Here is a 22,638-nt window from a genome sequence, read left to right on the forward strand (position 1 = left end):
AGACAGGGAGACCTGAGTGTCGTTTCTTCCCTTCACGGCTGTGGGAACTGTGGCAAGCTTCTGAAGCAGTCTGAGATCCCGGTTCCTCATTGATAAAATGGCAGCATTCAAGGGGTCACTCAGAACTGAAGAGGGAGTGCAGAGCAAGGGTCTAGCCCAGGGCGTGGCAATTATTGGGAGACCCCCCCTTTGCCCACTCCCATCTGGGTCCCTTGTCATAATGTTTGCTTTTAGGGAACAAATAGAGGGGGCTGGAAAACCCTGGGCAGGTTCATTCCCCATTCTGGGCCTTGATCTCCTCCTCTGTGAAACGAATGCCTTGGACTAGGACCTCTGAGGTTCTCTCCCGGACCAGGAGAAGATGTTTCCAGGTCTCTCCCTGGGTCCTCATGTCCACGCCCGTGTTCCCACCTCACACCGTGGCTCCGACCCTGTGTCCTGCTTTGGGACCTCACGCTGTCCCTTGCTTCTTGTCCTCCTCCTGCCCCTGCAGGTCTTTGACGACTTCATCTTTGTCTTCTTTGCCATGGAGATGGTGCTCAAGATGGTGGCCCTGGGCATTTTTGGCAAGAAGTGCTACCTTGGGGACACATGGAACCGACTGGATTTCTTCATTGTCATGGCAGGGTAGGTAGACCATATCAGACAGGTCCTAGCCTCTGATGCATGCCAGACATCATGTAAATAATCTCTGGGGCTTCTTGGTAATAATGTGTGTTATTGTCTGGATTCCTCCTGGGCCCCAGTGATGGAGGAATGATGTGCCTTCCCTGAATGGCCTGGACAAACAGACATCCCTTCCCCCTCATTCTGGTGAACTGTGTGACTTCCTGCGCTGTCAGCTGATACTGGGTCTGTTTTACACTAACTGTGACCTTAAGAAAGCTACTTAACCTCTCTAAACCTCAGTTTCCTCATCTGTGAAATGGGGATAATGTATAACAAAGGACAGCTCCATTAAGGTGAGCACCCAACAAATGTGAGCTATTATTATTATCATCCTAGATTACTTAGCAAGTTAGAGATCCAGCACAGACTCTACCGTCTGACTCCAGACTGTGGTTATTTCTGCCAAGATGTAAGCTATAGTCAGAAAGAGGTCAGGGGACAACTTAACCTGTTTGGAGCATCTTGGACTCTGCTCTGTGCCTTGTCCTTCCTTTCCTGGGTTAAGCCAGGCTGGTGGCCCATCCACACATTCATCCCACAGTCAGCAGTTGACTGAGCTCCTACTAAGTGTCAGCACTGTCTCCAATGCAGGGCAGGAAGGATAGCAAATCTAGACATAAACTTTATCCTTCCCGAGTACCATCTGGAGAAAGGCATTCAGCAGCTACACGGGTGAACATGCCACACACTGAGACCAGGGCTCTGGGAAAGAGTTATGATTCTCTGAGAGCATCTTTGCACCAGGCTGGGGACTTGGGGATTTGACGACTTGCCTGAGGAGGTGACGCACGCACAACAGCTGGAAGATGGACAGGTGTCAACCATGCCCAGTAATGGTCAATATGGCAGAAGTGAAAAGCAGGGTCAAAGAGGCTAGAGACCCACGAGTGTGTGTGTGAGTGTGTACACGTGTCAGTGTCCGTGAGAGCATGTGCATTTGCATACATGTGTGTGCCAAGATATGTGTGTGATGCCCTTGAGAAGTTGCAGGGAGAGTGGCCAGGCAGGTGGCTGAGATGGGAAGTCAGTATCCCCATGTACACACTGAATTCCGCCGATGTGTCCTGAAGGGCAGTGGTTTGCTTGCTGGTGTTCTGTAGAACGTGATAGCATCCTTTCCTCAGAGCTGTATTCAGTTCCACAGCCACATTAACAGCGATGATTTAGACCGAATTAGAAGGTAAACTGGGTCCCTACGTGGGAGCTGTGTTGCCCTCTTTGTCAGATTCTTCCTGCTCATTCTCATCTTGGTTTGGCTGGAGGACATCCTTAAGTAGTTTTTTTAAAAATTGGATTGGCCAGAAAGTTCATTTGGGTTTTTCCATCACATGTTAAGGAAAAATCCAAATGAACTTTTTGACCAACTCAATAAAAAGAAAAGGTGCTTGGATAGTGTCATTTTTCAGTCTTGCCTGTCCAAGCATATATCCCTTTGATCTCGGTGGGTGAAGGGCATTTTTTGTCTGCACTGCTCCAGAGTCGCAGTTTTTCTCCCTCAGAGCCCCGCGTGTGGTATCATCCAAATTGACACCATATATTGCAGCCGAGGCCACTAGAGATCTGATTCTTCTTTGTTGGGAGAAACCTGCTTTTCCTTTGTTAGAAGCTTGAAGGTTTTCTCCTTACCTTCAGAATTCAGACATTTCCCAAGGGCAGGGATCGCTTCCGGTGGGGCCTTTTGGAACTCAAGACTTGTGCATCCTTCAGGTCAGAAAAAAATTATTCCGTATCTTGTTTGGTGACTGGCCATTCTTCTCTGCTCTCTCCTAGAATTCCCAGTAAGTGGTTATTTCCATCCTCTCTCTATTCTCTGCATGTTTTGTTCACCTCTCTTACAGATTTCATCTGTACTAAGAGAGAATTCCTTGACTTGGCCTTCTGAATCACTAACAATGTCCTTTTCTCAATTTACTGCCCCTGATGGAAATGTTCATCTCGTCTGTGTCTTTTTAATTCTCAGGATTGCTTGTTGCTCTTGAATTTCTTATTTTTCAGAGCAGCTTGTTTTTATGGATGCAATATTCACTCATATCTCTTCGTAGGTACAAATTAGGCTTTAGTGATCCTGAAGTCATAGTATAATTTCCAGAAAGTTAAAAAAAATTACCCTCACACAAATCTTAGAAGGAACATGTATATTACAGATTTATTCGACTCATTAATGAGGAATCAGCAGGATGGTAATTGTCAGAATCAGGAAAACAGGTAATGGAAAAAAAAACCTGGGGATATGAGGTGCTTAGAATCAAAGCTGGTTAATGGCCTTATAGGGTCATAAAACCGTAATCTTTGGGGTTATCTTTTTCTATTGGGCAGAAACCACTTACAAATATCTCCAAGTTCACATGTAATTTCATAGCAGCCAGACCTTTAATTAACAGTAAAGAGTGAATCAGACCAAGGTGTGTTCCCCCAGATAATGAAATAATCTTTAGATGGGTCTGTTAAATAGTGCTCCAAATGACATCACTAGAAATGCTGCCCTTCCTTTGCCGAAATTCCAAATTTTAGGATGATTTTTCTTAACTCTTGTTTCAAGGAAGTCATTTGTTTTGCTGGCTCCACTGACTGCCTCCCATGAGTGCCCCCGCCCTGCCCTTTTGCCTTGAAGAGTCTCCTCTATTGCTTAGCGGTTCCCCTCTGTCTGCTCATATTTATAAAAAAAGACAATAAGGATCTAAACTGAGTGGTCTAAGGATCTGGGTTGGCTTCAGCATTGTGGCGAGGTCTCCGTTTGATATTTTCTCTTGGTCTTTGGGGTGGAGACGGGACAGGGGTGGGGTCCACAGGCCAGGAGCCTCCTGGGGGGGTCAGGGAGCGCTGGGTACATGTGCAGCCCCGTAGGGCCCCATACTTGGTGCAATGCTCTGCTTTCATCAGTTTGAAATTCTTTTTTCTTTTTCTAGTGGTTGTTGGTCTTCCACAATGGAATTCTTTCTTTGAAAGTTTTTATTGGAGTATAGTTGCTTTACAATATTATGTTAGTGTCTGCTGTGTCAGCAAAGCGAGTCAGCTGTATGTATACATATATCCTCTCTCTTTTGGGTTTTCTTCCTGTTTGGGTCACCGCAGAGCCCTGAGTGGAGTTCTCTGCCGCACAGGAGGTGCTCATTAGTTATCAGCTTTAGACGTGGAAGCCCCATTTTGTATGTAGTAGTACGTCTCTGTCAACCCCAGCCTCCCGGTTCTTCCCACCCAGCCCTTCCCCACCTTGGTGTCTGTGCATTTGTTCTTTATGTCTGTGTCTCTATTTCTGCTGTGCAAACAGTTTCATCTCTGCCATTTTTCTAGATTCCGTATATGTGTGTTAACACGTAATTCTTTTCTTAAAAAGATTCCACTTTACGTTATTTTTTCTTACTTGTGGCTGCGCTGAGTCTGTTGCTGTGCTTTCTCCAGTTTGGGTGAGCAGGGGCTACTCTCCGGTTGTGGTGCGTGGGGTTCTCATTGCAGCAGCTTCTCTTTTTTCGGAGCAGAGCTGTAGATGCCTGGGCTTCAGTGTTTGCAGCACATGGGCTCAGTAGTGGTGAAGCTTAGCTGCCCCGAGGTATGTGGAATCTTCCCGAACCAGAGATCCAACCCGGGTCCCCTGCATTGGCAGGCAGACTCTTATCCGCTGTACCACCAGAGAAGTTCGGAAATTCTTAATACATTTTGAACAGAGGCCCTACGTTTTCACTTAGCACTGGGTCCTGGGAGTTGCGTAGCCAGTCTTGGCTTGGCAGTGGGCTTAACAGAGACATTTTTGTGAGTCATGAAGAGCCCCATGTGGGATGCTAGGAACTCTGGTGACCCAGAGTTCTGGGTCCTTCCTGTCCTTTGTGCCTAGGGATGGTGTGGGTGCAGAAGGCAGGATGGGGAGCCACAAGCCTGGGCTTCAGAGCCCAGCTCCCCTCACCCAGTCCCACCCAAGCCCGCAGCTATAAATGTCCCGTTTCCTGAGCAACAGGCCTGCCATCCTGAGGACGTTTTCTTCCTTCCTGCTCCTCCTTATCCCCAGATTACTGGCTCGCTTTTCAAGCACAGAGAAGACAGAACCTCCACACTGGAAGGTGCCTGTAGAAGTCAGAGCCTTCACCTCCATATCCAGTCAGCCCCTGCTTGTGTGCTGCCACTGGAGGCAACTAACAAGGCAGCCAAATGCAAACTGGGACAGCTTTTGTTGTCCAGTCCCTAAGTTGTGTCCAACTCTTTGCGACCCCATGGACTGCAGCACGCCAGGCTTCCCTGTCCTTCCCTGTCTCCCGGAGTTTGCTCAAACTCGTGTCCAGCCTAATGTGCTGGAAAGTTCTTTCAAGGAGTTTGAAATTTGTCTTCCTGTAGCTCCTGCCCGATGGTGGATCTTGACACTTACTCATTGACAAAGTCGGCATTTATTGAGCACCTACTGCATACCAGGTGCTATGCAGGGGGCGCACGAAAGGAACAAGACAGATGCTGCTGTGATTTCATGAAGCTCACGATTTAGGAAACAATATAAAACAGATAATAAAGTTCTAGATAAATTCTACTTGGGACCAAAGCCATTGCAGCAAAGTGTAGAGGGCCATGAGGATGTGGACTGGGTCTGTATACAGCTTCTTGAGGAAGAGAGGCCTGGGGTAAGAGTTGACCAGCAAGGGGTTGGGGAGGGTGTCTTGGGTAGAGGGGACAGCACTCAGGGGGCCTGGAGGGGCTATTTGAGGAAGAGGAGTCTGTCAGAGCCCAGGGACCCATGGGGTGGGTGGGTGCTGAGAGACGAGGCCAGAGAGGGGGCAGGGGCCTGACCGCTCAGAGGTGTTAGGGGCTCAGTTATGTCCGACTCTTTGTAACCCCATGGACTGTAGCCCACCAGGTTCTTCCATCCATAGAATTCTCCAGACAGGAATACTGGTGTGGATTGCCATTCCAGCAAGGGTGTCCCCAAAAGACTCGTGACAGCCTTCACACGTTGGAAAGAGGCACATTTCCTCCCCGAGTCTCCCCTTCCCCATATAAAATGTTCCCAGCCTCTCCTGCTGTTTGTCAAAGGAGGGGAGGTGGCCTCCCCTGCCGGACCTTCTTTAGGCTGTCTTTGTCCCTGGCTGGGGGGAAGGACCCTGGCTTCCCACTGATGACTTGTGGGAGAGAAAAGGGACTGCCCTCGCCCAGGACCATGCAGGATTGTGACCTGCTGAGGGGCTTCGCTCCCTGGCCCCCCTTGGTTGTGTGCTCTCCAAGCCAGACCTCTCCTACCCTGGAGCTAAACACAGGTGATTTTTAAAAAAACACACAAATACCCACCTTTGCATTTATTGTTATTAATTTCATCTTACAATGATCTCTTAGAGTCTTGTTTCCATCACTCATTACATTTTCTTCCTGTGCTTGATCAGCCCAGGACAGCAAGGCCCTTGGCACCTCACTGGAGGCTCTTCCAGTGTGTGACAAAGCCCCACTCATCAGTGGGTAATAGTGGAACTTACCTCACTGAGTTATTTAAGCTATGCATCTCTGCCTTAGTCCATTAGGAGGTCATGAAATATTCACTGACATTCTTTTTGAACTTGAGATTTTCTTTATCTATATATCTCCCTTGCTGCGTCATACTGGTAATACTACCACCTCCCTTAACCAAAAAAATAAAACCACATGAAATGGCCATTGACAGCTGTGGGGAGGGGTCTGGGTACCTCTGTTAAAATCTTTCCCAAGAATTCTGATGACTGGTGTCCGGGAGGGGTGGGCATGGTGAGCCAGGGCTGTAGGGCTGGGCTGGTAGGGACCTTTCTAGAATGAGTCTGAGCCAGTGCCCTTGCCAAGGTCATGGCTGGTGTGGGCCCCGCCTTGGAGGAGCTCAGGGAACAGGAGTGGCCTTGAGTCTGATGTCCCTTAAAAGCTTTTGACTATGATGGGATCCTGGAGAAGGCCTTGGCGTGGAAAATGGGGCTGCTGAGGGATAAGCATGAGCTGATCAGGAATGGGCTCTTAAACATATGTGCAACCTTGTACCCTTTCTCTCTGCTCCTTGAAATTCAGAGAGCCACAGGGTTACTGGGGCACAGATTAAAATACAGATTCTGGGGCCTCATCCAGGGGATCCTGACCCAGCAGGTACAGAGGGCCTAGGCATCTGCATTTTATGCAAATGCCCAGGTGGGTCTGGGTTCTTTTGACTCTCACAGAGCTCCTCATCAGGAGTCCTTTGAGTGGTGAGCATGATTCCCAGTTCTGGGAACCACAGGAAGAAGAAGAGGCCTGGGGAGGGCTCCGTCTATGATCTGTGCCCAGGATCTGAATTAATTCTCAAGACAAGCAGATGTGCTCTGTCAATGAAACAGTGGGGACTCGTAAAAATTTCTGTCATCGTTAATAATATTAACATGAATAGCGGTAACACCAGGAACTCTGCACCTTGGCCAGGGAGGAAGGAGGAGGAGGGGCTGGGCCAGGATCTATCGTGCCCTGGAAACAGCTTCTCCCCAGAGTGCGAGGGGGGCAGCTTCTCCAACCCGACTCTTACAAGCTCTCGGGCAACAAAATGTCAATAAGAATTGTTCCTTATCCCTGAACTAGAGCTTTCTAAAGAGATCAGCCAGGCTTGTCCCCTCTGTGGTTGCTTGCTGAGAGTTCCTATTGTCCAAAGTGGCCCATCAGTGGGACTTTAAAAAGCAAAAGGAATTGAATCCTCTTAGGCATTATCCAGGTGAAAAAAAAAAAAGAGCATCTACTGTTTGCGGAGTACTCACTGTAGGCCTGATGCTGTGCATTATCTGGCCTAATCTTCAGACTAGCACTGAGGGAGGGATTGTGGTCAGTTCTGTTTCACAGATGAGCACAGCGACAGGGAGTGACCTGCCTGAGGTCATGACGTAGTAGGGGGCAGAGCCAGGAGTTGCATCCAGGCAGCTTGGCTCCGTGGGCTGGCATCGAATCCTGGTTCTGTGTAACTTGCTGGTGTATCTGTCAGGGATGCATTGGACTGCAAGTTAACAGGACATCTCACCACAGCACAAATACTGGGATGTTTTTCCCGACATAACATGACGTTCTGAGGTCAGTGGTTACCAGTAATGGCTCTGTGATGCGGGGGCTGATGTCCTTGTAATTTTCCAGATCTTCTTTTCATGGGCACAAAGTGGCTGTTGAAGCTGTGGGCGTCATGTCTGCATTGAAGGCAGGAAGGGTGGAGGGAGACAGGACTATGCCAGCTGTGCATGTCTACTTGGATCTGGAAAACAACATTTTCTTTTCTAGATCCTTCCCCATCCCAGCACACTTGGCCAGAACTGGGTCTCATGGCTGTGCTTAGCTGCAAGGGAAGCTAGGAGAATAGAAAACATCATTGAATTTGGATAAATCAATCAAGAATTGTTCCCTGGGGCCAGGCAACCATTGGAAGAAGAGAGAGTGCACTTTGGGTGGGCAACTCTCAGAGTCTGCCACCCTCTTTCCTACAACCTGTGTTTCTTCATTTGCTCTTGGCCAAAGCTGTGGCCCTACCATGTCTCCAAGTCCAAATTGGAGCCTCAGGAGCCCTGCCTGGGCTGTCTGGGGATGGACATGATCTGCTGAGAAGTCTAAAGTCAATTGCCAACCCGTGGAAGCCCCGCAGAGGCTGGTGCCCACTAGCAGGCTTGCTGTGGTTACTGGTGTGAGAGGGTCACCACCGGGCTGTTTCCCGAAGCCTTTGCTGCCTGCCTGCCTCCTGCACGGCTCTGTGTGCATGATCTCTGGGTCAAGGAAGCACGGCACATGTCGCCAGGTAGAATCCTCTTGGGTCTATGACTTTAGACCCTGATTTATCCTGGGCTCTATAGGTCTGTCTCCTCCAGGGCTTGTGTGCTCCAGGGCAAGGCCAAGGCTGAGCCGTTGTCCCGGAGTCCCTGGAACTTGGCCCCAGGGCCAGCACAGAGGGGAAGCTCCATATTTGTTCCGTATCTTTGTGTCCTGTCACTGCAGAGCTGGGGGATCTGGGGCCATTTTCTTTTAGCTGAATCGGCCCTTGGGTGGGTGTGGACCTGGGAAGGTTCCAGGGAAAGTCCTGGTGTGGATGAGTCTCCATTTGCATATGGAATAAAGTGGGAGGGAGAGACAGCATGATGATCACCACTCTGGTCTGTTTCCATGGAAACAGGATGCTAGATGACATGGAGGACTGGGTAGGGGGTAAATCACCAGAGAGTCTCAGGCTACAGATTGACAAGCCAGACACCAGTCAATCATAAATCAGTCAGGATTCTTTCAGTTTATACAAACAGGAACCCTCTGAACCTTGTTTAAAGAAGGTTACTATCCCTTTTCCTGAAAGTCCAGGGGTCTCTGACTTTAGGACCCGCTCAATCCAGGATCCTGAAAGATGTCACCAGGCAGTGTGCCCTCCCATCCTACAGCTCTTTTCAGTCCTCTGACTGAGGACTTCCATCCATGGCAGATTTCCTCTGGTTTGGAGGGGGGTGGGCAGAAGAAGGGCACAAACTCCTCCCTCCAGTTCAACAGAAAGACACCGCGGCTTCCTTAGCCACTCTAAGCAGAGTGGGAGAGAGCCTGGTTGGCTTGGATTGGCTGGAAAGGGTCATGTGCTCATCCCTGAGCCAATCACTGTAGCCTAAATGAGGCAGCACTCTAATTGGCCAGACCTAGGTCAAGGCATATGCCCTGGGCCAGGTGTGAGGTTGACCTCTCTCATACCACATGGTCAGAGAGTGGGGAGGGTGCATTTGGCAAATCCCAGGACTGTTACCTACAAGCAGAGAAGGAAGCTCCAGGTAGGCACAAATCAGTGATGATGCCTAGGTGGGTTGTTAGAACTAAGGTTTCCTGACTGGGTTGTGCTTTCTCACTCCCCCACTGTCCTGAGAACTTGAGGTTGTTAACCTCATTTCCCAACTGGGGAAATGGAAGCTCAGAGAGATCAGCAGCCTGCCTCTGGTCACACAGCCTGTAGGGACTGTGTGATGTGTTCAGGTACGACTGTCCCCAGAACCCATCCTGACTTGCAACCTGAAGGGTTTCACCTTTTCAGAGGCCAAAAGATCCCAGTCGCTCTGCCCTGGAGGACTTGGACGGCCTCACCAGCTCTCAGAAGGATGTGGGATGAGTCCCGGAAGAGGGACTTTTTTCCCTGAAGCTCTGGTGGAGCCAATAGAATCCCTATCTGGTTTCCAGCAGCTGTGCCCACCGGCCGTGGTGCCAAGACTACTCTGGAGTAAGGGAGCTGAATTTTGTGGGACGCAGTCAGGAGGCCTATTTCAGATATATACTAAAGAATGATAACACTGTTTGCCTGAAGTTCAGACTTAACTGGGCATCCTCTATCTACCTGGCAACTCTAACCAGAGATAAAGCCATTGAGTGTTGTCCCCTGCGTAGAGCCTTGTGGAGAGATGGCCCAGGGTCTCCTGCTGCCGAGGTCCCCAAATTTCTTTTGTGGCCCCCAGTTCCTCCTTTACTCCGAACTTGGCCTGACTTGGCTTCAGCCCATCAGTTTCTTTGTCAGGTAGGCTTAAGAAACCCAGTTCTTGGACTTCGCTGATGGCACAGTGGATATGAATCCACCGGCCAATGCAGGGGTCATGGGCTCAATCCCTGGTCTGGGAAGATCCCATATGCCGCGGAGCAACTAAGCCTGCACGTCACAACTATTGAGCCACCACTCTAGAGCCCGCGCTCCGCGACGAGAGAAGCCACCACAGTGGGAACCTCGCGCACCCTAGGGAAGAGTAGCCCCACTCGCAACTAGAGAAAGCCTGCGTGTAGCAAGGAAGCCAGTGCCATCCGCTCCCTGCAAAGAGAGAGAAACTTTGTTCTGGTCTCATAAGAACTGTGTGATGGTATCTGGGCAATAATGACCACCAGTCATAAAACACTGGCCAGAGTCAAGGGTTAACATTATCAGTCCCTAATTTTCTCTTTCCATGATTTCTTCTCTCCCTCCTGCCCTCCCTCCACTGAACACCTACTATGTGCTGAGAGCTGGGATACTAGCATAAGCTGGTGGTCTAGTTACCGCCCGACACAAGCTTGAGTCATCATAGAGCTGCCTCCTGACAGATGAGTTGCCATTTCCAGCATCTCAGCTTCCTTTCCATTAGCTACATCTTACATTACATTTTAAGAAAGCCCTGTGAGTCCCTCGTAAAGATTGAGGAAACACCCTATTTTTATCAGTAACACTCAGAAATCATCTCCTGGGAGGGGTATTTCCTGGAAAGATGTTAAGTCTCAGTCATTTTGTGTTGCTTCTTGTCAGCTCCTAGATTTTTTATTTTTATTTTCTGATCTTGTCCCTCAAGTTATTTGTTTGACAAGCTGGCAGGGGGAGCTGCCTCCAAGCTGGGTGCTGGAGAGGGGCTGGGGACCTAACTAGGGCTCTGAGCCATGCCCTGAGGAACAGGGAAACGACAGCACCCCCTCAAGCCAGAGGTGCCCTGGGGTGGGATCTGAAAGCTGGGAAGGGCGTCCCAGGGAGAGAGGCTGACAGATGCAGAGGCATGTCTGCTGGTGTATTCTGGGAAACTGAGATGTTCGGGTGTGCCTGGACTGCAGGGCAAATTGTGGGTGGTGATGGAGTCTTGGTTGTGGAGCCTCCAGAGGCCCTTATCGCCTGGGCTTCCCCCGGGAGGAAGTGGGATCCAGGGAATGGTTTAAGCAGAGAGCATGTGATTCGTGGGCCAGTGTGCCCTGAGGCAGCAAATAAGGCTGTGATGTAATAATGGCTGGCTTCCGTGTGCCAAACCCTGTCCTGGTGCTGAATCCCCACGTGAACACATTTCATCGACTCCGTGAGGTCAATTCAGTAACTTGCCAAGGTCACCCGGTACAAACCCCAAGCGGGGATTGGAACCCAGGCTCTGTGCTCTAAACATCGGGTAACACAGCCTCCACGGTTGCTGGCCCTATTCCACATGCTGCCGGTCCGATTTACTGGCTGGCTGTGGGAGTTGCTCTGCCGGACCTGATGACTGATGAAGTGTGGGGGGCAGGTCGTGCAGAGCTCCTGGGCCCCTCACTGCTCAGCTGGGCTCTGTCTGTGCCTCAGCTTCTAGGGTGGGTGCCCTGCTTCCTCCAGGGGAAGGGCTGTAAAATGCCTGGCACAGGGCGAGCGCTCCGGAAAGCCCTCTGAAGCAATAGGACTCTGCGAGTTGCCAGGGAGAGAAACCAGTTCACATGACACCTAAGCCCCAAAGGGAAGGGGCTGGCTCGTGTGCCTGGGCAGAACAGAGCACAGATCCACGGTTTGGGTGCAGCTGGGGGGGAGTGCTCCAGCCATATGGTCAGGATCCTGCCTCGCCCCGGTTCTGGCCTCTGCCTTCCTCTGTGTTGGCAGAGATTTCCGGCCACCACGGAGGCAAGATGGCCATTAGCGCCTCCGGGTTTCCTGGTGGTGGCTTAGCCAGGGAGAGCATCTCTCCTCTGCAGTCCCGGCTGAATGGCCGGCAGCTCCTCACGGCCCATCCTGAACTAGTCACGGTGGCTGGTGGTGGTTGTGGGGGCCGGTGTCTGGCAGTAGACTGGGCCTGGGTCTCTGTGCCTCTCCTGGGAACCAGGGGAACAGTACAAGGGGCTGGCTTATTAGCAGGAATCCGTGAGGAGGGCCCTAAGAGCAGGTGTCCAACCTGTCCGCCCACCCTGGCATAGCCTGCACTTCAGCGTGGCCACGCCTGAGCCCCTCTCCCCAAACGACACCCCATCTGACACCCCATCCGGGAGCTGGGTGCAGTCACCCTCCTCCTGGGGTGATGTCAGGACGAACGCGCTCGCTTTAAAGCAAAATTACTTACCTAATTAGGCGCTTGGGAGCTGGCAGGAGGTAGTGGGGGGGGGTTTGTTGGTTTTTTTTTTTTTTTTAGACTTTTAGCACTGAAGCTGCACGATAAAGTAACTGTGTAATTAGGGATTAATTTCTCACTCCTGCAAGTGATGTCTTACTTGGGGCCTGAGGGAAGTCAGCCGGATGGTTATTCACCCACAGAGCAGCTCTCTTCCTCTTCTCTTTTGTTGGTTGAGGGGAGAATGCGCCTTCAGCTCTCCCGAGGGGGGAGGTGGCTTCTTCCGTCCCAGGTGTTCTTCGTGCTGCATAGATTCCCCGAGTCAGTGCTGTGCCAGCTCTGTGTGGTGGGGCTGGGGCAGGCTGTGTCTGAGAGATGCCCGGCCAGCATCCAGCTGGTTGTTCAGGGATAACGCCTTGGCCCCGCCCCCGCTGGTCCAGGTCTGATGCACACAGCCTGTCAGGGTCCCCACTGGGACTGCACTCTGTTTGCGTTTGCAGGGTAATCTGCTCACTAACAGCCCCTTGCTGATTTTTCCCTCTCTGCTCCCTCTCTGGGCCTCCTGGGATCACCTCCCAAGTAAACTGAGGCTCCTGAGTCCTTGGCTGAGGTGGTGTTGGGGGATCCCAAGCCAGACTGGAGGTGTGAACAGAGTGGGAGGAACCAGAGCCCAGAGGGGTGAGGGCAGCCTGCGGTGCAGGGAGGGGAGAGCAGGGCTTCCTGGAGGAGGGGGTCTTGAAGGCGGAGAGTGAGGAGGATGGGCTCCACTCAAAGGAAAGGGACAGGGAAGTGTGTTTGGTGAGCTCGGTGCGCCTGATGCCCGAGAAGTGTGGAGTAGGAGCAAGGGGTGGGGGAAGGGGGCCGAGGCCAGACTGCAGGGCCGTGAAGACCCTGCTCAGGGGCTTGGACTTTGTTCTGAGGGCAGTGGGGAGCCATTGAGGGTTTAAGACCAGGAGTGATGCAGCTAGCTTTGTGTTTCAGAAGCTTTGGGCTCACCAAGGCTGCTGCAGCTGTCAGCAGAGAGGGACGGTGGCTGGGCAGGGGCAGGGTGCTGAGGCTGTCAGTGACTGTCCACGCTGGGCTGGTGGGTACAGTTACCATCGGGGCAGAGACTCAGACCTGCAGTTCCTACCTCCCGGCCCCTCGCTTGGCTCCTGTCTCCCCATTCTTGTCCAACAGGCAGCTTTCCTTCCTCTTCCTCTCAGGGAACTGTGAAATCTGCTGGATTCCTCACCGTGTGCCTGCTGTTTACTCTCTACCTCTGAAAGCATTTATACCTGGTCTTGCTCCCCCAGACAGGAGATGCAGCTGCGGCAGGACACCCCGATAGGTTCACAAAATACAGAAAAGAGAGTTAGGACCTGGGAGAAGTGTTCAGGCAGAGGAATCCCCAGGGCCAAGGTCGATCATGCTGCCATGAACTCAGTGACTCATTGCATTTCCCCTTTGGACTCGACTACCAGGAAGCTCGGAGAAGGCAATGGCACCCCACTCCAGTGCTCTTGCCTGGAGAATCCCATGGATGGAGGAGCCTGGTGGGCTGCAGTCCATGGGGTCGCCAAGAGTCGGACACGACTGAGCGACTTTACTTTCACTTTTCACTTTCCTGCATTGGAGGTGGAAATGGCATCCCACTCCAGTGTTCTTGCCTGGAGAATCCCAGGGACGGTGGAGCCTGGTGGCTGCTGTCTATGGGGCTGCACAGAGTCAGACACGACTGAAGCGACTTAGCAGTAGCAACCAGGAAGCTCAGAGCCAAGATCTTGGCACTAAGTTCTTCAAGAAATTTATCTTGGGGAGTTTTTCCATGGGGACCTGGGGGCTTGCAACTGATGAATTCTCAGGGGAATTTTTGCAGTGGAGGATCAGGTCAGAGGTGAAGGGAAGGGGCAGAGCCACTGTGTTGGTCTGGGTCTGCCAGGCTGTGGCTGTGTAGTCCCCTTTGGAGATGGGACAAGAGTCAGATCAGCCTCCATGAGAGGGCTGGGGTCTAGGAAGTGTTCAGATTCTAGGGCTCACTACTCTGGGTTACAGCGAGCCTTGGTGACATCCAGTCATAGCTTGTATTGCGCTCAGGAGGCAGGGGCCAGCCCCACTTGTTTTAGAGAAACGCATGAGGAGGGTGAACCTGATTTCTCGCCGTCGGTCCTGAGTACGCAGGGCATCTGTACTTTCCCATTCCTGCCCTCCAGCCTATCCTGGGTCAGGGCCATGGTGGATGCTCCTTAATTAAGAAGCTTTAGTCTCAGACTGTGGACTGTGGGTTCTTTGGGAGGGGATCGGCAGCACGGAGCCCGCGTGGCAGAGTCGGGTGGGGCAGTCAGGGACCAGGCGCGACTGTCCTGAGGGCTCCCAGCGCAGAGCGAGCCCTGTGTGGCTTGTAGCCGTGGGTCTGCCCTGGTCCAGGGGAGCAAGGAGAGGGTTGAGGCAGGATCTGAGTGATGTCGAGGGCACTCAGGAGGTTAACTGAGGTGAATAATGAGAACACACGCAAGAGGCCCTCAAAATCCATTCTCTTTCCTCTGTCTACCCCTCTGCCTGTGAAGCAGCTATTTATTTTTATTGTGAGACGTGAACAAATCCTGGACTGGCACCTGCTGGAGCTCAGAGGTGTGGCCGGGGCTCCTGGAATGTAGTCCCTGGGTGGGTTCCGTCTGGCATGGCTGGGGAGCCCCCCACCTCCAGCACACCTAGCAAGGCACCAACTGAGCCGGTTGTCAGGATGGAATAGAACCAGGCAGAAGGGAGAGGGTCTGTGTTGGTGGGGATGGGGGAAGGGGGAGGGGCTGGCTGGAGCTGGGCCTGGCTGCCTGCCCTGGGGTGGCTGTCCCCAACCTGGCGTGTGTGTGTGTGTGCGTGCGTGTGCCAGTGGGAGAGCCTGTTTGTGTGCCCACGTGTGCCACCCCCGCAGCGCCTCCATCACATACATCTCCCGGGCTGCCTGGAGAGCTCTTTCTTCCAGATAGGAAAATGACAGTTTGGCTCGCCCACGCACGGAATCCTCACGCAGCCCCCCTCCCCCGGCGCCCCCTTCTCACGTCACCCGCTGCCCCCAGGCAGCTCAGCCCTCGCCCTCTCTGCCTGGCTGCTGCCCCCTGTCCCCACCCCGCATCCCCTCCTTCCCGCTCCTCTGGTCCCCCTGGTGGTCTCTGCCTCTAGTTCTGAGGTCTCTGTCACCTTCCTTCATCCAAATTTGGGCTCTGGTAGGAGCGAGTATGGATGAGGGCATTCAAGGAGTGTGTGTGTATGTGTGTGTGCACCAGAGGTTGTGTGCAGGCGTTTGACTCTGGGTTGTGTGAGTGTGTGTGTGTGAAAGAGAGAGGAGACAAAGAAAGGGAGTGAAACCTGGGCCTCAGAAAGCTGGGGGATGGATGGAGGCGTTTGAGGCAAGCAAGGCTTTCACTCAATTACTCTTCAAGCAGCGAGGGAGGGTGGGGGGCGGGCAGCTTCACAACAGTCGGACAGGTTTTGCACGGTGTGGAGGAAAAGCCTTCATTTCCACTGATGGCGGTGACAGGTGGAACTTGCAGCCGGGCCAGAGTCTCAGGCTTGAGCGCCCAGGTCTGGTGATTGGGGCATCCGGGGTGAGGCTGGGGTGGCAGGCCCCTGGGACCTGCCTTTCAGAGGTGGGGAGCAGGTAGCGACTGAGCAGGGAGGATCTGGTGGATGTGCTGGGAAGTACAGCCCAGGCCCCCCCGCCCGCTTCCTGAGATCTGCCTGCTGCGGAGATCCAGGAAGGCCACCTGGAGGAGGCAGACTGTCTCTGAATTGCTGCTGGACTGGTGGACGGTGGGAGGGGTGGGCGGGCCTGTGGGGAGAGCCCCTGAGGATGAGAAGGAGGGCCGCGGTGAGGGCTCCAGGGCCGTCTTTGCCTTTGAGTCTCTGCCCTGCCTCCTTGCGAACTCCTGATGGTAGGGGCCAGTCTGAGTCGTTCTTGGGTCCGTAGCACTTGGACTGGCCTGGCTCATCATGGACCCAGGTGTGGAGAAACTGCCAAGTCTCCAGGGACTTCTGTACAAAACCCGATTAAGGCTTCAACAGAGGAGGGAGGTGTTCCAGGCGGAAGGGACAGTGGGGGGAAGGCCTGGAGTGGGACAGCGCAGTGAGCCTGCGAGGCTGGAGCCTGCATGCCTTGCAGGGGCTGGCCGATGGGTGCGCCCCAAAAGAGGGGGTTATTCCTACAGGTCAAGTACTGCCTGCCTGCCACACCCCCGAGCTATGGCCTGTGAAGCCTGGCCTCTCAGAGATCAGGTGAAACTCAGAGACAGAGAGGGGGCAGAACTGGGATGGCTGCTGGCTTGAGTTTCTAAAGAAAGGCAATGCCAAAGAATGCTCAAACTACTGCACAATTGCACTCATCTCACACGCTAGTAAAGTAATGCTTAAAATGCTCCAAGACAGGCTTCAGCAATACGTGAACCGTGAACTTCCAGATGTTCAAGCTGGTTTTAGAAAAGGCAGAGGAACCAGAGATCAAATTGCCAACATCTGCTGGATCATGGAAAAAGTAAGAGAGTTCCAGAAAAACATCTATTTCTGCTTTATTGACTATGCCAAAGCCTTCGACTGTGTGGATCACAAGAAACTGTGGAAAATTCTGAAAGAGATGGGAATACCAGACCACTTGACCTGCCTCTTGAGAAACTTATATGCAGGTCAGGAAGCAACAGTTAGAACTGGACATGGAACAACAGACTGGTTCCAAATAGGAAAAGGAGTACGTCAAGGCTGTATATTGTCACCCTGCTTATTTAACTTATATGGAGAGTACATCATGAGAAACGCTGGGCTGGAGGAAGCACAAGGTGGAATCAAAATTGCCGGGAGAAATATCAATAACCTCAGATATGCAGATGACACCACCCTTATGGCAGAAAGTGAAGAGGAACTAAAAGCCTCTTGATGAAAGTGAAAGAGGAGAGTGAAAAAGTTGGCTTAAAGCTCAACATTCAGAAAACAAAGATCAAGGCATCCGGTCCCATCACTTCATGGCAGATGGGGAAACAGTGGAAACAGTGTCAGGCTTTATTTTTTGGGCTCCAAAATCACTGCAGATGGTGATTGCAGCCATGAAATTAAAAGACACTTACTCCTCGGAAGGAAAGTTATGACCAACCTAGACAGCATATTAAAAAGCAGAGACATTACTGGCAAAGTAATGCCAAATCCAGCTCTGTCTAGTCAAGGCTATGGTTTTTCCAGTGGTCATGTATGGATGTGAGAATTGGACTATAAAGAAAGCTGAGCGCCGAAGACTTGATGCTTTTGAACTGTGGTGTTGGAGAAGATTCTTGAGAGTCCCTTGGACTGCAAGGAGATCCAACCAGTCCATCCTAAGGGAGATCAGTCCTGGGTGTTCATTGGAAGGATTGATGTTGAAGCTGTAACTCCAATGCTTTGGCCACCTGATGCAAAGAGCTGACTCATTTGAAAAGACCCTGATGCTGGGAAAGATTGAGGGCAGGAGGGGACGACAGGGGATGAGATGGTTGGATGGCATCACCGACTCAATGGACATGGGTTTGGGTAGACTCTGGGAGTTGGTGATGGACAGGGAGGCCTGGCGTGCTGCAATTCATGGGATTGCAGAGTCGGACATGACTGAGCAACTGAACTGAACTGAACTGAGCTTCTAAAACCCGTTTGCTAGGTGACCTGGGACATGTGACATCACCTCTTCTACAGCCTTATCTCATCATAAATCCAGGCATCTAACCCTGGCTTGGGGGGTTCCTGGGGACTTGGGGAGATGGAGGGACTGGGGAGCTCCACCAGACGCTGCTGCTGCGGCTGTAGCTGTGATGGCCAGTCACCATCTCAGCTCAGCCTGGGGCCTCTGGGCGCCTCTGTTCTCCCCCTGGGGAATGCAGTGACTGCTCCCTGTTTGGGGGGCTGCCCTGGAAATGAGGGCAGGAGCTGCCAGTGCATTGCTGGACAGGCTTTGAGGACCCAGGGTCTCTGCTCCTTATTCCCTCTGCCCCCGGCCACATCTACCGGGCTCCTCCGGGCAGTCTACACAATGGACGTCATCAGCCCTGCTTACGGAGAAGCAGATAGGCCCAAGGGGACAGCCCGAGGCCACAGGGCTGACTGGGGCTTAGCCGGGGTTGCTGACCACTTTTCTTACCCCATCCAGGCAGGGGTGGGCATGGCCGGTCTGGCCGTGGCCCCACCGTCCTTCGAGTTCTGGGTCTCACTCTCCTCCCCTCTCTTTGCAGGATGGTCGAGTACTCCCTGGACCTCCAGAACATCAACCTGTCGGCCATCCGTACCGTGCGCGTCCTGAGGCCCCTCAAAGCCATCAACCGTGTGCCCAGTGAGTTGGTGCCCCCAGCTCTGCCCCAGGCCCACCCTGCCACTCACACACTCAGCAAGACTGCCCAACACCTCCCAGTGCCAGGCCTGTGCTGGGCACGGGACCCTTCCATGACAGTACAGATGTGGGCCCTGCTGCCCAGGCCTCTCGGGCCATTACTCGGGCCTGAAGATGCTGGAGGGCGGCCCTGACGCCTCTGGGTCCCCAAAGCACTCATACTGCAGCAAGTTTCTGGCTTGTTGGGGACAAGGTTCCTTGCAGGGGCAGGGCAGTCAACATGGCAGGTGTGTGAAAAGAAGCTGGTTGGTTGGGAGGGAGGTGTCATGAAGCTTTCTACTGGGGAGGGGCTCCTGGACCCCCCACTTGTGCCAAGTGACCTGGAACTTGAACTCCTGACCCCCCACTTCATCCCGCATAGGTTCACCCCCCGCCACATGCAGGTCTATCCACCCACTCGGCTCCCCCATCTGATCAGCTGCCCATCCGTCCACCCACCTAGTATTGAGAGAGGTTATCTGAGAACAACAATCCCTGACATCTGCCTAGACTCACACCGCTTTGCAAGCCTTTCATCTCTGTGATTTCTTTTGAGCCTTACCGTCCCCCTGGGCAGGAGCGGGAGGTGGGCTGTGCTCATGAAAAAGAGATGAAAAAAACTGAGACTTGGAGGAGACACGAGGTTACTTGCCCAGGAGGTCCCCTGACTCTTTTCCACTGCCTGGTGTCAAGGATGGGATAGGGATTCGGGAAAGGAGTGAGGGGCCCTGCCCCAGGGAGCTTCTGTCCTGATGGAGAAGGACAGGAACTTTCAAGAGCATCCGCCCACCTCCTGTGTGTCAGGCTCTTGACATCTTGATGGCTGACTTAACCCCCTCGACAACCTATGTGAGGTTCAGAGAGGTTAAATGGCTTGCAGAAGGTCACACAGCAATTCAGGGGCAAGGCAGGAATCTGAGCAGAGTTCTGTCTGTCCCGAGTCCCGCTCTTCCTGGACTTGGTCTGAACTCTAGTTCTCTTCCCTGCCTGAGCCTCCGTTTCTTCTTCTGCAGAAGGGGAAGGGGCTCCTGGCACCTCGCTCTCCTCCCCAGTTGGTACTGACCCTGCTCCACCCATTCCCAGCCTGCCCACCTGTCTGCAGCCGTCCACCTGACTCTGGGCTCGTGTCGGTCAGCCTGGGCAGGCCTGGTGGGGCAGTGGAGGCTGTGCTTTGGGATGTTTGTGGAGCACAGGGACTTGCGGGTGGGGTGGGCTGGCTCAGGCTGCATGCGGTGCAGAGGGGGAAGGGCTGGTGTCTCAAGGTCACATGTACAAGGTCACCTCCCCACACATGAGCCTGGACATGATGGGGAACTCGGGGGCCCCTGAGAGCTGCTGTGAGGTCCCCAGGGAGGACTTGAGAGGTAGGAACCAAGAGGTGGGCAGTGGAACTCAGGGTGTCTGGGAGCGGAAGGAGCAGTTCACCTCTGTCCCCTCCTGGTCCCAGGGAGACTCCCTTGGGGCAGAGAAGGGGCATCCAAAGAGGCCATCCTGGCTGGCATCCTTTCTGTCCTTCCCACTTGCCACCAAGCCTAGGAGTCTCCTTAAAGATCACCTCATTCTAAACCATCTTTACCCCTTTTAACAAATGAGGCCAGTGAGGCCCAGAGAGGGTCGTGGCCAGCCCAAGGTCACACAGCAGGTCAGTGGCAGGGACTAAACTGGAGCCCGTTTCTAAGCAGCACGCTTCTCCCAGGGGTGCATGTTCCCCTCCCCAGGCCCCATCTCCTCCTGGGAGGCCAGTCACAGGCAGCCTTTGTTCCCACAGCGCCCCCAGCTCTGTCTGGTGTGTAGCAGGGGCTCAGTAAATAGGTGTGAAGTGGAGCCACTGGGCAGGTATATCGAGCAGCTGTCCTGTGCTGCCCGTGCTCAGACCGAGGGATGCTGGGCATGTGGAGGGCACAGGGGTGCAGGGAGGGGCACAGCTGGGGGCACTGGGGGTCTGAGGTGGTGTCTGAGCTGAGACTCAGCAGAGTGTGGGGACTGAGCCGACAAGGGAGTGTTTTAGAGACACCTGGCAGTGGTGGGCAAGTGGATACAAGACTGCTCCGGCAATGTGGGTGAACGAGGGCCATGCTGGGCAGGGTGGAGAGGAGCAGGTGGCCGGGAGGTCTGGTCCTAACTCTGGAGAGTCCCAGAGGGAATCAAGTGTCTGGCCTGGGCAACCCCACGGGGAGGGCAGGCAGGGGCTGCATCCCTCCTGGGTGTCTCCCATTGGGTTCCCCATTTCAGTCCCAGAGAAAGGCAGGGCTGCCCCCAGGGGGCGGCAACCACATGGCCACTGTCACCCTCCTGGGCACTCAGCCCGCAGGCCCTGCCCCCTTTCCAGAGACGCGTGTGCCGGGGTCACACAGGGGCGTTTGGAGGCCATCCTAGATTCTGCATCTCCCGTCAGGTCTCAGGTTCTGACAGGCATGGGAACAGCGATGCGACAGGGCATTTCTGAGAGGTGGTCTGGGTGGGGGGTGGATGATCCCTAGACACACAGGGTATGGGTCTCTGTGGATGGGTTTCTGTACATTTGTGCATGTGTGTGTGTGTGAGGGTCTCTCTCCTTGAGAGACTGTGTCTCCTTGAGAGACTGTGTGTATATGTGTGTGCACATGTGGGAGTGTGCACATGTAGGAATGTGTACATGTGGGTGTGCACACGTGGGAACATATACACGTGGGTGTGTACATGTGGGAATGTGTACACGTGGGTGTGTACATGTGGGAGTGTGTACACGTGGGTGTGCACATGTGGGAATGTGTACATGTGGGTGTGCACATGTGGAGGTGTGGGCCCACGTGCCTCTCCTCCCCCCACCTCACTGCCTGTGTGAGGAACTCATTTGCGGCTCCTGGCTGTGGGGGTCACTGGCAGGCCCCCCTTGCCAGTCTGTCCAGTTCTCTAGAGAAGGGCCGGGCTGGGCCCCGTGCTCATGGAGCTTCTGATTTTGGAGGCTGGGTGGCCCCCAGGGCCCAGAGAGGAATCCAGGTCTTTCCTCAGGGGCTTCTTTCCCGCTAATAGGCTTTGCTAGGCGGCCCAGGGCTGCCTGAGGTGGGCAGTTCTGTTCCTGCTCTGAGCTGTTTCTGCCTCTCACCTGACAAACAGATCTCTTGCTTTCTCAGAACCTGGCTGGGGGGGATAGTTATTGAGACCATGAACTCTCCAGGATCCAAAATATAGCTAATGTGCCTCAGCCCCCTCCCCAAAAGGGACCTTAAGATAAATCTATCTTCACGAGCAACTTAACAGGAGCCTCAAGCTGTTGGAGCAGCTGCACTAATCCAGACCTCACCACTTCCTTCCCAGGTGTTAGGTGCTCTGCCCAGAGTCACTGGGAATGAGCAGCCTGTAGGAGTGGAGGGTCACTTAGAAATCTCTTTGAGAGGTTTGGTTGGTTGCCTTCTTTTTCCCTAGCTGTTTCCCTGAACATTCCAAGTCCTCCCATTTATCTGTTTAAGGCCATCCCACATGGCATGGGGGATTTAGTTCCCTTAGTCCCAACCAGGGATCAAACACGCATCCCCTGCATTGGAAGCATGGAGTGTTGTCCACTGGACTGCCAGGGAAGTCCCCCATTTATCTTTATTGCTGCTTCTGCCCTGGGACTCATTCAACATTAGCCTGTAGCTTTCAATTTGGCCACAAGATGGCAAGCTAGAGGATTAGGACGGCGAAGTCAAATTATGGGTTATTAATTGCAAAGCTGTGGAGAGGGAGGTGGCTGCCTGAAGTTTAAAAACACAAGCAACCAGGAAGACTCAGTTGGGTTGTTGGGGAATGTAAGTTCTGCTTCTGAGCTCTGCTGAGAGTCTACTTTGTGACCTGGGAAGCCCTTGGGAGTCTCTGGGCCTGTTTCCCTATTTGCATAAAGGAGGAAGAGGGACTTTGCCCAGGATG

At 53.2% G+C, this 22,638-nt stretch overlaps 1 protein-coding gene across 1 annotated transcript in view; it reads left to right on the forward strand.

Annotated features, from left to right (window-relative positions):
* The window catches only part of CACNA1I (calcium voltage-gated channel subunit alpha1 I), a 128,118-nt gene that overhangs the window by 31,663 nt on the left and 73,817 nt on the right, over positions 1-22,638 (forward strand). The window contains exons 4-5 of the mRNA XM_027968131.3: positions 494-627; positions 18,617-18,714. Coding sequence (XP_027823932.2) covers positions 494-627; positions 18,617-18,714 — 232 coding nt within the window. The remainder of the gene's footprint in view (positions 1-493; positions 628-18,616; positions 18,715-22,638) is intronic.

Source organism: Ovis aries, chromosome 3, assembly GCF_016772045.2.
Source record: "Ovis aries strain OAR_USU_Benz2616 breed Rambouillet chromosome 3, ARS-UI_Ramb_v3.0, whole genome shotgun sequence".
NCBI lineage: Eukaryota > Metazoa > Chordata > Mammalia > Artiodactyla > Bovidae > Ovis > Ovis aries.